Below are 15,976 nucleotides of genomic sequence, written 5' to 3'. Positions count from 1 at the left end.
ATGTATGACCCAGAAATCCCACTTGTAGGCATATACTTGGAGAAAACCATAATTCGAAATTATACTTGCACCCCAATGTTCATTGCAGCACTATTTACAATAGACAGGACATAGAAGCAACTTAAATGTCCATCAGCATAGGAATGGGTAAAGATGTGGTACATATGCACAATGGAATATTACTCAGCCATAAAAAGGAACAAAATAATGCCATTTGCAGCAACATGGATGGACCTAGAGATTGTCATACTTAGTGAAGTAACTCAGACAGAGAAAGACAAATATCATATGATATCACTTATATGTGGAATCTAAAAAAAAGGGTACAAATGAACATTTTTACAAAACAGAAGTAGAGTCTCAGATGTAGAAAACAAACATAGGTATATGGGTATGTGGGGAGGGATAAATTGGGAGATTGGGATTGACAGATACATACTACTATATTTAAATTATATAGTTAATAAGGACCTACTGTACAGCATGGGGAACTCTACTCAATTTTCTGTAATGATATATGGGAAAAGAAACTAAAAAAAAAAAGAGTGGATATATGTGTATGTATAACTGATTCACTTTGCTATGCACTGGAAATAACATTGTAAATCAACTAAGCTTCAATAAAAATTTTAAGAAATCAAGTATATACATCCCCCAAATACAAGGGTAAAAAAATAAAGTAAAAGATAACTGAGAGACCTAAGAAGCATTTACATTGATACATTTGTTTGCTCTTACCCTCAACAAAAGCCGTATAAGTATCTTGAGGAATATTAGGGTTATCTATTCATCTTTGCTTCTGCAAAGCCTCTTTTAATGCTTGGCAAATAATAGGATATCACTTCACAGTTCTGTTGAATAAATGAAAGAACCATGAATTATTCAAATCATGTCATGGGGCACCAAAATTAAAGGCCTCTTTATCTTCCCATAAATATGTCTCATCTCTACATACTAGAAATCTCATGCTTTCACAAGTGTCAAAGCTATTTTACCTTTTTGGAAACCTGAGAACATCACATGAATCTTCTGGAGTGATTGGCCTCACACTTGTCTTTACTTGCTGGCTTCCAATTGAGACCATCTCTATTCCCATATCAGGGGGTGGTGGGATCGATGAAGCATTATAAGTGGGGGGATATATTACTTCTTGACTCATCTTCTCTCTTTTCTTACTAGCATGTGAATGACATCATAAAAAGGTATGTGTGGGAGACCAGAGATGGTCCTTTTTCACTGTGGAAATAATTTAAACTAAGAGTTACTTGGTGGTCAATTAAAGTAAGACAATGCTCAGGACAGGACAATGGAGTATAGATTTACCTTCGATTTCTGTGCACAAATCATGGCTTGGTTTTTCTATAAACATTGAGAATGGACCAGATTCTATAGCAGAGTATTTTGGTTGTGGGAAGCTGCAGAGTTTCGGTCAGCATCAGTATTAGGAATGAGGCATTGTAGTATCAGATTCATGTGACCTCATAAATTTATTTCACACTCTGTGTCATTATGTAGCTCAGGTTCCCATATTTAGTAGGTGCTTGTCTTATCATGGACAGGTCTAGTCTTCTTTACCTGTCAAGTGCCCAGAATTGGAGAGAACTCTTTTATATTTGAATTTCTGCCCTGGGTATAGAAGAGATCAGGTGCTTCTATATCTTTCTGTTTAAATTTGCAAAACAGACTTGAATCTCAAGGGATATTTTGGCCCTGCTGCAAACAATTGATCCATCTTGGTCACATACTCAGAAGCCAGAATTGGAAAGGCAACACACTTGTGTCTGAATTTGCACACCTACTTGGCAGCATCAAGCTCTTTACAAACACAGGAAGTTCAGATCACTATTTGTTCAATATTTATGATGTCTTCTTTTCCAAGGATTTTAAATTCTTTCCACAACACCTAAAATCTCAGATTATTCTGAGGGCCTCTCTATTGGGGAGCAGCCTTTGAAGATATGGGGACTCTCTAGACAGTGTTTGCAAACTTAATATGTCTCAAACACCCAGGAGCCAGGTCCTGCCGCCTCACTTTCTGACACCTCCTTGGGAGCACATATCTATGCAGTGACTTTTCCACAAATTAATTTAAAATAGAACATTTTTTTAGCTCTTTATTGGAGTATAATTGCTTTACACTGTTGTGCCGGTTTCTGCGGGGAGCTGCCCTGAACAGGGGTCCTGGCTTCCGTAGTTGCCCCCGAAAAGGGGCCTTGGTCTCCAGGACATAGCCCTGGGAGCTGCCTTATTTTAAGGGCTTGCTTAGGCAAGCATAGCTCTCTGTCCCGCCACCCCTGACCTTTGATTGTGTGCTATGGAAAAAGGCATGTGATCCCCTGGGCTGCACTATGTGCGCCCACAGGTTTGTGATCTCACTAGTACACCTAGAAACAATCAACAGGAGGTCTTGTGCTTGCTAGGGTAGATGGTTATGGGAAAAACACATTGTTACCTAAAGAAAGAATCATTTTTCTTTTAGCCTTGCTGTCAATAACTCCTCTGCTTTAATCTGTATAAAAAGCCACTGTAAAATAAAGAAGTTTGTCAGTTGCCTATGAGCTTCTGACCCTCTCGACCCCATCTTTTGTGTGTCTGTCTGTCTTTATTTCCTAGCCGCGTTGTGTTTGCCTAAGGACCTGATCGATTTTGCCGGCAGACTCCGGCAGGTTTCCATTATACAACAAAGTGCATCAGTTGTATTTGTACATATATCCCCATATCCCCTTCCTCATTATCTTTATCACTATCACAGCTCACCTGTGTCACTTAACACAGAATTTTAGAATTCTTTTATAACTGTATTACTCAAAGTTCTTCAGAGAAACAAAGTCAGTCTGTCTCTCTGTCTATCTATGTATCATCTATCTTCATCATATATATTTGAAGGTGCTTTATTATAAGGAATTGGCTCATGTAATTATGGAGGCTGAGAAATTCCAGACCTGCCTCCCACAAACCGGAGACCCAGGTAACTCGATCCAAGTCAGAAAGCTTGAGACCAGGGTAGCCATGGCGTAATTCTTCCCCTAAGGGCAGAAAACCTATATCCTAGCTCAAGCAGGCTGGCAGGAAGAAAAAGAGCAAATTCTTCCTTCTTCCACATTTTTGTTCTTTTAAGGCCCTCAGCAAATTGGATGATGCCCACCCATGCTGGGGAAAACAAACTACATTATTGAGTCTACAATTCTAATTCTAATCTCATCTGGAAATAACACTCTCAGAGACATACACAGAGAGGATATCTAATCTGAGTACCCAGTGACCAGTCTGGTTGACATATAAAATTAGCCATCTCACTAATTTTCCTGCTTCATCTTCATGATGCTAAGATCATAGGGATTATATGTTAAATAATATTAGATGACATTGCCCAACAAATGACACTGTCACAGTTTCATCTTTCTGCTCCTATTTAGAAAAAGAGTCATTTTGACCCCATTGCATCCTGGTTCTAAAAATCAGCATCAGTGAACTACCACTCTGTGATCACCCCTCCGACTGGGCACCTGGATGATTCAGACTTGGAGAGCCATTTCCTCTAACAGGACCTAGAAGGACACAGACTGGCCAGAGTCACCTACTTGAGCGGGTGGACAGAGGCCAGGGGAGAGCATGCCAGGGCTGCTGCCTCAGGGCAGCCCTCCGTGTGGGTCTTCCCTGGGGTGAAGGAGGGGCTTCCCTCCCTCCTCCTGACAGCTCATTCGTAAGGAAACAAGACAAGGCGGGTGTGTGAAATGACATTGCTCAGGAAGCGTAGTTTTCCAAAGGATGTGTTATTTTAAAGAGCTGTGAGAACAGCTTCCAGACCCCCCAGCTCTCACTGACCCCCCCCCCCAGGCTCAGGCACAAAGCCTTGTCATTTCTCAGGGGCCTTATATGCAGACCTCCTGTTGATCTATGGTTTCTGTTCCCTTTCCTGCCCATACTCCTCCCCCTAAAATTTAACTTTCATTTTCCCTCATCCCCCTAGAATTTAACTTTCAGTTTCCCTAGAATTTAACTTTCATTTTCCCTCATCTTCTACTGGGGATCTTCTTAGTGGAGGTCAAGCACCTGGTTGGGTGAGTGAATCCTGGACACATCTGCCCAGGGCCTGCCTTCACTCTACTCCAGGGAATCACAACTTCTCCACTGCAGTCTGAGGAATGTGAGCGGTTTGTGGAGGGCAGTGGTTGGGAGACTCACACAGATGAACTGAATTGCTTCGGTGAGTTTAACTTGTTGTCAGGAAGCTGCTCTGAAGGGGGAAGAGGCCCAGCTTTCAGGTTTCCTGCTGAGAGTGCTGACTGAAGATCAGACTGGGGAAGGGAAATTCTTAGGAGAAGGGGAGTTGAAAGAAGAGAAAGGCTGTGCTTTTACCTTGGAGGGACTGTTTACTTCTCTAGCCTGAATCTACCCTCAGCTGAGTTTTAATTTACTATTACTTTCCAGGTGACTAGCAAGTTCCTAGTGGTTTAAACCTCTGTATAGACTCATCTTTCTACTTATGGATTTAGTCCAGTTGACAATACTTAATATTTCATCAACAATAATTAGTTGAATGATCTTGGCTAATATTTTCAGACTCTTTTTTTTCTCAAGATGGAGACATTACAGCTGTGTTTCTCTTTTTATGTATCTGACTCGTGTGATCCTATGAGTATATTTGTACCATCTCCTTCTTTGCCATCCTCATACTTACATATTATTAATCTCCTAACAATGTCCTCGGCATATGTCTGAGCCAAAATGAAATCCATATTTACACACTCAAGACCACCCAGAACCTCCTGCTGGTTTGGTTCTCTTATTTCCACACACTCCATTGCTTTGCATATTGATTGTCATGAAGTCACCTCTGTTTGTCTTTGATAAACTCAGTGTGTTAGGAGCCAGGCCTCTGAAGGAGGACTGTGAATACGTTAGGTTCATCCCCATTCTGTGTATGAAGATACATGATCTTCGTAAGTCACTGTCTCTATTTGCATATCTGATAAAGGGTTTGTTTTTATAATATTCACAAAAAATTGTCATATATTATGTCATGATAATAAGGGAAATCATCGTAGAGGTTCAGCAAATGATGGCAAAGATTACACTGTAATAAGTCATCAGAGCAGGTCTTTGTGGTAAGAGAACATGTAAGGAGAGAGTTTACTGAAGTATAAGAGAGACTTCTACTCTAGTCAGAAGGGCCATCATTAAAAAGTCTACAAATAATAAATGCTGGAACGGGTGTACAGAAAAAAGAACCCTCGTACACTGTTGGTAGGAGTATAAATTGGTGCAGCCACTGTGGAAAACTGTATGGAGGTTTCTTAAGAAACTAAAAATAGAGTCACCATATGATCCTGTAATCTCACTCCTGGACATATATCCAGATTAAATTCTAATTAGAAAAGATACATGCACCCCAAAGTTCATTGCAGCACTATTTACAATAGCCAAGACATGGAAGCAACCTAAATGTCAATTGGCAGATGAATGGATAAAGAAGATGTACAATGGAATATATACAATGGGATATTAATCATAAAAAAAGAATCAAATAATACCGTTTACAGCAACATGGATGGACCTAGAAATTATCATATTCAGTGAAGTAAGTCAGAAAGAGAAAGACAAATATCATATGATATCACTTACATATGGAATCTAAAATAATGATGCAAATGAACTTATTTACAAAGCAGAAATAGACTCACGGAGATAGAAAACAAACTTATGGTTACCAAAGGGGATGGGGCAGGGAGATAAATTAGGAGTTTGGGATTAACATATATGCTACTGTATATAAAATAGGTAAACAAAAAGGACTTACTGTATAGCACAGGAAACTATACTCAGTATCTTGTAATAACCTCTAATGGAAAAGAATCTGAAAAAGAATGTATATATATGTGCTATGTGTATATATATATATATATATAATTGAATTACTTTGCTATACAATTGAAACTAACACAAAATTGTAAATCAACTATACTTCCATAAAAAAAAAAAAGTGAGTCATACTGACATATCATGCTGAGAGAAGAGCAGATATAAATGCCCCAAAACATAAGTGGTTTGGGGCTTTCTACATTGAGGCTGTGTTTTTAGCATGCAAGAGAAAAAGCAGGACAGATGGTGGGTCACACAGGATCTTGGTAAGAAAAGGCAATTAGTTTTTGTTTTAGTAACGTAAAGGAAAATAACAATTATTGCACAGATAAGGATAGATGGAATTTGTCATGTGACATGAACCAGAAGTGAAGTGTTTAGAATTATTATGGAAAGTCATTTTACCAGGACAAGAAGCACCTTTATTTCTCCACCTTTTCTTTTTGTCCTTCAATATTTTGTTCTTGGCTCATCCTTGATTTCTACACAACTAGTGTCATTTGATTTCTACCTTTCTTATTTTGCCCACTTTTAACCTTTTCAATCATGCAGGGATCTGTGAGCAAAAGAACCCTCAGAACCAGGACAAGTATGAGCAGGGGAGCAGCTGCCATGGCTTCAGAAATCCTGGTGAACATACGGGAGGAGGTGACCTGCCCTACTTGCCTGCAGTTTCTGACAGAACCCCTGAGCCTTGACTGTGGCCACACCTTCTGCCAAGCCTGCATCACTGCAGACAACAAGGAATCTGTGACTGGCCAAGAAGGGGAGAGGAGCTGTCCTGTTTGCAGAACCAGTTACCAGCCTAGGAACCTGCGGCGTAATCAACACGTGGCCAACATAGTGGAGAAGCTCAGAGAGGTTAAGCTGAGCCCGGAGAGGGAGCAAAAGAGAAGTCTCTGTGTGCGCCATGGAGAGAAACTCCTGCTCTTCTGTGAGGAGGATGGGCAGGTCCTTTGCTGGCTTTGCAAGCGGTCCCAGGAGCACCGTGGTCACCACACATTGCTCATGGAGGAGGTTGCCCAGAAGTACCAGGTAAGAGACCAGAATGTAAGAAAGACAGGGCAGAAAGTGGTTCTTGAGGGGAAATCTCTGCTTTGCAATGCACTTTAATTACCTGGTCACCATAGACTTGAGGCCTGTGATCTCTTTTCTCCTTATGCCCACCTTCTTATGTCTGAAGGAGATCTCTGTGCATTTCCTCAATTACAAAAGTGTAAGCAAACAAACAGAATCTTAGGCAGAAGTAGACATTCATGTACCCTGTTTTAACAGATGAAATTTTGGTGCCCAAGAGAAGCTCTCATTACCCCTTTGAAAAGGAGGGGTAACTAGGACAGTGGATGGATTGAGGTATAAGTTCTTTCCCTGCTGCAGGATCAGGTTTCTTCTAGAACAAAGAGAACCACTCTTCTTTGGAGAGAGGATGGTGACTTCTATATCTTCAGTCTTAAAGAACACACTGCCCACCTCAGATTTTCTTGCAGGTCATAGATTTTAATTACTGTTCTCACAGTTTCTTTAAAGTCTATTCTTTGGAAATCAGCCTCATTTCTCCCCTTTTACCCTCTACAGTGATGCTGAGATAGCCCATAGCTTGACTCTGGTGTGTTTCTTTTCTCATAGGAAAAGCTACAGGCAGCTCTGGAGAGGCTGAAGGGGGAGCAGAAGGAAGCTGAGAAGATGGAAGTTCAAGTCAGAGAAGAGATCGCTACCTGGAAGGTAGGAGGAGACACTTTCTGAGAGAGTTAGACAGATATCTGGGCAGGACATTGGGTTAGTCACAAGGAGCTCCCTTCCTCTTTATTCCCTGACAGTTAAGTCACTCGACTAGTCCCTTCTTCATCCTTTTCCTGATGGGGTGGTGCTGAAAAGTGGACATATCACAAGTGAACACAGATACCGGAAGGGAGGTATTCATATGGAGGGACTCTCTGGTGAGGATGACTAGTGAAATTTACATTCCATTCCTGTTGTTTTAGCCTTTGATTCTTCTTGTGGAGACATCTGGCAATGGCTCATGGTTCAGTGCTCAGTGTTCAACTTTTTGGCAGAGGGTGATGGGAGGGGGCCAGGAGTAATACAAGGAGGCACGAGCATCCTAGACAGCTGCGTGAAGGCTGAGCCACACCCAGGGATCCCGTTTGGCTCTGAGTTGTCTTTAATAATGCAGACTTGGGGCCATTATTTTGGAATGTGATGCAGAGAAACAATAGGAAAAGTCAGCTTCCCCAAGAACTGCTTTCCTCCTTCTAGCTCACTTCCCTGTGGGACCTTCCCATGTAGAGTAGTTATTTTTCTGGCTCCCAGTCTTGGCCTGATAGTCCCAATACCTCTCTCTCTCTCTTTCTCATTCCTGAAGAATAAAATAAAAAATGAAAGACAAAATGTCCAGGCACACTGTATGCAACTGAGAGGTATCCTGTACAGTGAGGAGGTAAAGGAATTGCAAAAGCTGAAGAATGAGGAGGGATTGATTCTAAGAAACCTGACGGACTCTAAGTATGAGCTGGTCCAGCAGAGCCAGTTGGTGAGAGATCTCATCTCAGATCTGGAGCATCGTTTGCAGGCGTCAGCAGTGGAGATGCTGCAGGTAAGACTCGGGAAGAATCCCCAGTATCTGAGGCATGAGAGAAATGAAGACTAAATTTCCATCTTTTCGGTGTTACTGTGATCTTTCTGGTGTTGTCCCTAAGGTTGCTTTGACCCTGCAGTACCCCTTTGCTGCATCTATTTCAGAGGTTATAAGAATAACTGAATGTAGGAATTGAATGTAGGAATAACAAAGGAAAGTTTTATTTTTATTGATGTATCAAGCTCAGTGCAAAAATGTGACTGTCCAGAGAAGGTTCATTGTGTCCAGTGATTTTCTAAGGGCCCCTGTTATCTGTGATCCAATGTTAAGCATTTATCAGGTGCCTCTTCATGATCCAGCTTAGGCACAAGCAAAGAAGTTCACATCAGATTCCAAGAGCACCTTTTTTTTTTCCTCATTGTGTTGAGATTTTCTACCCTTTTTTTTCCTATGTTTGAAGACAATTTGTGAAGAACTGTTATTTATTTTTTAAATCTTCAGTTGAATTTACCAGGGTTGCCATTTCACTCTGGGTTTTTCTTGTTGGAAGTAAGTCAGAAAAAGAAAAACAAATATCATATATTAACACATACATGTGGAATCTAAAACAATGATAAAGATGAACCTGTTTGCAAGGCAGAAAAAGAGACACAGAGGTAGAGAACAAACATGGACACCATGGGGGGAAGAGGGAATGGGGTGAATTGGGAGATTAGGTTAACGTATACACACTAACTGATGTGTATAAAATAGATAACGAATGAGAACCTGCTCTATAGCAAAGGGAATTCACTTCACTGCACAGTAGAAACTAACACAACGTTGTAAAACAAGTATGCTCCAGTTTAAAATAAATAAATAAAATTTAAAAAAAAATTTAAAAATAAACATATATTTTTTTACTTGTATTAGCATTATTTAGATTTTTTACAGTCCTTGAGTCCTTTTTGCTATGTTTTTGTAGTCATTTGTCTATTCTGTCTAGGTTGTCTATTTTGTAAACAAAGTTAGTGATAAGAATCCATTATTATCCCCTTAATTTCCATAGTAACTCAGAGTAATGTCCCCTCTTTTATTCCAGATTTTGCTTTTTCACTTTTTTCTTGTTCATGTTAGTTATTTTTTTGTCAATTACATTAATTTTTCTCAAAACAAACATCATTTCATTGATTTTATTTATTTTGTAACCTTTCTTATTCATTTATTTCTGCTCTCACATTTGTTGTTTTCTTTGTGTGTTCATATACACTTTTGCACGTGTGTGTGCTTAGGCATGTATGTTTGTGTGCTGGTTTCTTTACTTTTCTTTCTTAGTTTCTTCACTTGAAAACTTAGTAGATCACTGATTTGAGACGATCCTTTCTGACACCGTTTTAATGATATAAATGTATTGCTTTAGTTGTTTTCCATACATTTTGATTGTTTAGTTTTTATTTCCTTTCAGTTCAACTTATTTTCAAATTTCCTGTGCAATTTCTTTTTGTTAAACCATGGATTTTTAATTAGCTAATTAATTAATTTTTATTGGCTGCATTGGGTCTTCGTTATTGCACAAGGCTTTTCTCTAGTTGTGGCGAGCGGGGGCTGCTCTTTGTGGCTGTGCATGGGCTTCTTATTGTGGTGGCTTCTCTTGTTGCAGAGCATGGGCTGTAAGTGTGCAGGCTTCAGTAGTTGTAGCAGGAGGGCTTCAGTAGTTGTGGCTCATGGGCTTTAGAGCTCAGGCTCAGTAGTTGTGGCACAAAGGCTTAGTTGCTCTGGGGCATGTGGGATCTTATGTCCCAAGGATCGAACTCGTGTCCCCTGCATTGGCAGGTGGATTCTTAACCACTGCACCACCAGAGAAGTCCCTAAACCATGGATTTTTGAAAGTGTGTTGTTAATTAGAAATACTTGGTGATTTCTGAGCTTTACTTTTGCTGTGGATTTTAAATTTCCTTCTATCGTAATCAGAGAACATATATTTTATTACTTTAAACTTTTTAATTCACTGATACTTGTTTATGGCCTAAAATACTGTGTGTCCAGAAAATTTTTCATTATGAATTTGAAAAGATTGTGTATTCTGTATTCATTGCATGAAATGGTCTATAGATGTCAGTTAGATCAGCTTGGTTGATTGTATTGTCTGTGTCTTCTATAAATTTGGTGGTTTCCATATAAGCTGTTCTCTTCTTATTGAGAGTGAGTTGTTGAAATCTGCAACTACTATTATTGAATTACCTATTTTTCCTTTCAACTTTTTGTATTTTGAAGCTCTGCTTTTAGGTTCATGTACGTTTATAATAGGTATATCTTTTGATGTGCTGAACCTTTTATTAGTATAAAATTTCCCTCTCATTCTTTCATAATTTTTATTGTCTTAAATTCTATATTGTCTAATATTAATGTAAATGCTTGAGTTTTCTTTTGATTAGAGCTTGCATGGTAAACAGTTTTCTATCTTTTTACTTTTGTCTATTTGTATCTAAATCTAAAATGTGTCTCTTATAGACGGCAATCATTAATTCCTTTTTATCCCATCCAACAATTTATTCTTTTCAATTGGGGTATTAAGATGATAACATTTAATGCAATTATTGATATGGCTGTATTTAAATTTCACTATTTGCTTTCTATATGACTACTATAGTTTTCATTTTTCTGTTTCTCCTTAACTAGCTATTTCATGTTAAATAAATATTTCTGGTATATGATTTTAAGTTTTCCTATTTTCTAACTGTATTATTTTTAGTTTTATTCCTAGTGGTTACTCTAGTGATTACAATATGTTTCCTATCCTATCATGATCCTAACCTATCATAACTTAGCTTCAATAAAAATAGACACTTCCTGCAGCATCGCTGCATTTCCTTCCAGCAACAACACAGTGATGCTTTTAATATGGGCACCTGATCCTCTGCAGGCTAAGGCCTGCAGGCATCTGAACTTTTTGTTATAACTGGGAAGGGAAGCTCGCTTTTCTTCTGGAGTTTATATCAGGAGATTCACGTTTCCTTTGAACTGAGTATAAAGTCAATATACGTGGAATCAACAGAGTTGGAGAAGGACAGAGACCAGAGTCTGATAACAAGGTTTGGGCTTCAGAATTGAACTTTGATTAAATTTTTAATTGCCCCCCCCCCAGTCATTTATTCTTTCTGTACTGATTCTAGTTTAATTTAATTTTTATCATACGCAAAAGAGCCATAATACAGAGAAATTTGTTTTTTTTTCCGAAAACCAGCTGTTGTTTTAGTTTTTGGTGACTTGAAGGAAGTAAAATAAATTTATTTATTTATTTATTTATTTATTTATTTAATTGGCTGTGTTGGGTCTTGTTTTTCTGTGCATGGGCTTTCTTTAGTTGGAATGAGTGGGGGCTACTCTTCATTGTGGTGTGCAGGCTCCCCATTGCCGTGGCTGCTCTTTTTGCGGAGCATGGGTTCTAGGCGGTGGGCTTCCACCTAGTTGCAGCACATGGGCTCAATAGTTGTGGCTCATGGGCTCTAAAGTGCAGGCTCAATAGTTGTGGCACATGGGCTTAGTTGCTCCATAGCATGTGGGATCTTCCTGGAGCAGGGATCGAACCTGTGTCCCCTGCACTGGCAGGCGGATTCTTAACCACTGCGCCACCCAGGAAGCCCAGATATATTACTTCTTGACTCATGGTTTTTCTTTTCTCACTAGGATGTGAACGGCGTCATGAGAAGGTATGTGTGGGAGACCAGAGATGGTCCTTTTTTTTGCTGTGAAAATAATTTAAAGCTACTAGAGTTACCTGGCAGTCAATTAAAATAAAACAATGCTCAGGACAGGACAATGGAGTATAGATTTACCTTCTATTTCTGTGCACAAATCATGACTAGTTTGTCTATAAACATTGAGAGTGGACCAGATTCTATAGTAGAGTATTTTGGTTGTGGGAAGCTGCAGAGTTTGGGTCAGTACCAGTATTAGGAATAGGCATTTCAGTATCAGATCCCTGTGACCTCATAAATCCAATTCACACTGTGTGTCACTATGCAGCTCAGGTTCCCATATTTGGTAGGTGCTTCTCTTATCATGGGCAGGTCTAGTCTTCTTTACCTATCAAGTGCCCAGAATTGGAGAGAACTCTTTTATATTTAACTTTCTGCTCTGGGAGTAGAAGAGACCAGGTCCTTCTATATATTTTTTTAGCTTTCCAAAAGCAGACTTGAATCTCAAGGAATATTTTGGCCCTGCTGAAAACAACTGATCCATTTTGGTCACATACTCTAAAACCAGGATAAAAAAGCGACATCATTGTGTCTGAATTTGCACACATACATGTAGCATCAAGCTCTTTACAAACACATGAAATTCAGACCAGTATTTGTTTAGTATTCACAGTGTCTTCCCCATGGTTTTGTAATTATTCCCAGACAACCTGAAATCTAGGGGTATTCTGAGGGCCTCTCTATTGGGAAGCAACCTTTGAAGATCTGGGGACTCTCTAGAGAGTGTTCTCATACCTTACCGGTCTCAAACACCCAGGAGCCAGGTCCTGCATCCTCACTTTCTGACATCGCCCTGGGAATCCATATCCATGCAGCAACTTTTCCATATGTTAATTTTTTTAGGTACCAAAGTTTTGTTTTGTTAGGTTCATTGTTTCATATAATTTTATATGAACCCTAGGAGGTAGAGAGAGGTTAATGAATTAATTGCAGAAGGAAGGAATTATCCTTCTGACAGATCAAGGCTTCTCGGGTCACAGAGAGAGTAACTGGGAAGGTGGACATGAGCACATTTCTTCTGGCTCCAAGGTCAGGCGTCCACTCTGTCCTTTCCCAGGGTCTCCAGGGAAGACAGTTCAAGTGCATCAATGGGGAGAAAATATTGCAAGTGAGTGGTTTAGAGGGACAAAATCTCAGAGGTGTGGGAGTCAATTTTGTCATCCCCAGGAGTGAGACCTTGTCTCTGAAGAAGCCAAAAACTTTTCCGAAGGAACAAAGGAGAGTGTTTCGAGCTCCTGATCTGGGAGAGATACTACGAGTGTTTAATGGTAAGGAGTGCTACCCAAGTGGGTATTTGCGGGATTCTCATGATGGTGGGAAAATGGGGAGGAGGCTCCAATTTCTAGGTGTGGCTAGAGACAGGGAAGCCCAGATACTATGTGCTGATGATAAGGTCATATTTATGGGCAGTGACCAGAGGTTTGGTTCATCATCTCTTTAACCAGTTTACCACCTCACCATAGCCCTTCCCCTATTCTGGAAGAAAATAGAGTTCAGTGCTGACTCTCTTGTTTATATTTAATATTGTGGATTTTTATCGTTTCAGAGGCGACAGATGTGCAGCGCTACTGGGGTAAGGAGACATCACAGTATTATCAAGCCACCCTGATCTCATCATTATTAGAACTATTTATTTTGCAGTTGGCCTCATATTTTAAGACCCAGGTTTCCACCCTCAACACACACACACATATTATTTTTTCACTCAAGTTGTTGTAAAGATCCCTTTCAAAATGTCACAAGTAAAACAACATCATTGCCCTAACCCAACCCTGTAATTTTTCAACAGTTCACGTGACCCTGAATCCTTTCACGGGTAATCCAAATGTCGCCATTTCTGCGGATCGGAGACAAGTGAGATATGTGTGCAATTTGGAAACAAACGATACACACCAGGAGGATGATTTTAAAAATTATGGTGTCCTGGGCTCCCCAATTATCACATCAGGGAAACACTACTGGGAAGTAGATGTTTCAGAGAAACGTGCCTGGATCTTGGGGGTATATAGTGGGAAATGGCGTGGATGTAAGGCAAAGTTTCTATTTGAAAAAAATGAAAATGGTCAAGATGTTCACTGGAAATATCAACCTAAACATGGCTACTGGGTCATAGGGTTAAATCATCAGTTTGAATATAAAGCTTTTGATGAGTCTGCCTCCTCAGATCCTGTGATCTTAACCCTCTTCATGAGTGTTCCTCCCCGTCGTATTGGGGTTTTCCTAGACTATAAGGCTGGCACGGTCTTATTTCTCAATGTCACAAACCATGGGTTTCCCATTTATAAATTCTCTTCATGTTCCTTTCCTCAGAACACTTACCCATATTTCAATCCTATGAAATGTGATGCCCTCATGACTCTGTGCTCACCAAGCTCTTGAACCTAACATTCACACCCGTTTCTCTGTAGCGCCTCTTGCTGTGGGTGCATCTAACACACCTGCACCATCCTTACCTTTTTACCTTGCTGCTTCTCTTTTTTTTCCATTTGAACATCCTTCATTCATCTATAGGGTGTACAATTTGCCTTGTGTCATATTTTCCCCAATACCATGTTTGCATTAGGAGAAAATCTTAATTCATTTTCTATACCCCAAAGACAAATGACTGATGCTCCATAAAGAAAGAGTGGTATCAAGGTAGCACCTCTGCCAAATTTTACAAGCTCATTTCCTCTGCCCCGACGGATGAGAAGGAAAGATGCCACTGAGAAGATGAAGGAAAGCGTCTTAAAAACTTCTGTATATTATTTAAGACCTAGTATAGGAGTCATTCACTAAAGAATGAGTCCTGAGCAGTGTCTCTCTTTACCCACAAGGCTCTTTATTCATCAAGGAATTAAGGAGAAAATATCATAGGTAATATATACTAAGAGTGGAAGTTTTGTGTTCAGAGTGTCTAAGTTCAATTCCTATCTTTCTACCTATTAGCAGTGTAACCATGAATAACATTTAAATGATGTGTTTATTTTTTTATGCCATAGCATAGAAAACTACACCATACATAAGATCATTGTGAGGAGAGACTTGCTGTTAAGTAAAAAGCATCTGTGTCTCAACTTAATAATACATATTTTATCTATTAATTACTGAAGAATATAACCTGTGTGTCGCATTAAATAGTTTCTGCCTTCAGGGACACAAGGGTTCTTTTTCATGAAGTCTTATTTTTCAGATCCTAGTTACCTTTGTGCTGCTGTCAAGACTACTTCAGCTCTCCCTGTCATCAAAAAGCGTGTGTGTGTGTGTGTGTGCGCGTGTGCACTCACAATTAGATTTTTATTATAATTCTGGGGTTGCTACATACAGGCTTTTATCAAGTAAACTAAATTGTATGGAATTCAGTTTCTCATCTGTAAAAAAAAAATACCTGATTAATACTGTGAAAATTAAACAATAAAATGTTTTCAATAACTTTTGTAATTTCTAGCACATAAGTGGTAGCCCAATATTACATCTATTTCATTTTGTGGTTCCTTCTCACTGTGACTGAAATAAATAATTTTCAGAATACATATTAGTTTATTTTCAACATTTTTGCCCTTTCTGTGTTTTAAGAAACAGAATAAATTAATTAAAGAATTACAATTTTCTTTAAATTTTACCTAATTGTTAAATAAATGTTTTTGAATAGCCACCTAATCTTACATTTTAAAAAGTTTCTGCAGTAATTCTATTTTATTGAAGTTGAATTTCAATTTGAGGTCTGTTTACTTAGCTGTAAAAAAGTTCTCATTCACAATGATACTTTAAGACTCAGAAGTACAATTGTGGGATTTCTTAACAATGATGTAGGTAAGTGTTT

At 39.2% G+C, this 15,976-nt stretch overlaps 1 protein-coding gene across 3 annotated transcripts in view; it reads left to right on the top strand.

The window, feature by feature from the left end:
• The window catches only part of LOC130829385 (tripartite motif-containing protein 5-like), a 35,196-nt gene extending 19,505 nt beyond the window's left edge, over window positions 1-15,691 (top strand). The window contains exons 1-8 of one of the 3 annotated variants that reach the window (XM_057695884.1): window positions 4,121-4,207; window positions 6,415-6,897; window positions 7,489-7,584; window positions 8,225-8,455; window positions 12,104-12,126; window positions 13,342-13,442; window positions 13,721-13,747; window positions 13,964-15,691. In XM_057695884.1, the coding sequence (XP_057551867.1) occupies window positions 6,454-6,897; window positions 7,489-7,584; window positions 8,225-8,455; window positions 12,104-12,126; window positions 13,342-13,442; window positions 13,721-13,747; window positions 13,964-14,553 (1,512 nt within the window). In that variant the 5' untranslated portion in view covers window positions 4,121-4,207; window positions 6,415-6,453 and the 3' untranslated portion in view covers window positions 14,554-15,691. Of the gene's footprint in view, window positions 1-4,120; window positions 4,208-6,414; window positions 6,898-7,488; window positions 7,585-8,224; window positions 8,456-12,103; window positions 12,127-13,231; window positions 13,443-13,720; window positions 13,748-13,963 lie in introns of those variants that run through there. The other 2 variants (XM_057695883.1, XM_057695885.1) reach the window with 2 other exon arrangements.
• Window positions 15,692-15,976: the final 285 nt, after the last annotated feature.

The sequence above is a fragment of the Hippopotamus amphibius genome, chromosome 9, assembly GCF_030028045.1.
Source record: "Hippopotamus amphibius kiboko isolate mHipAmp2 chromosome 9, mHipAmp2.hap2, whole genome shotgun sequence".
Lineage (NCBI taxonomy): Eukaryota > Metazoa > Chordata > Mammalia > Artiodactyla > Hippopotamidae > Hippopotamus > Hippopotamus amphibius.
This window is presented reverse-complemented; position numbering and strand designations above follow the sequence as displayed.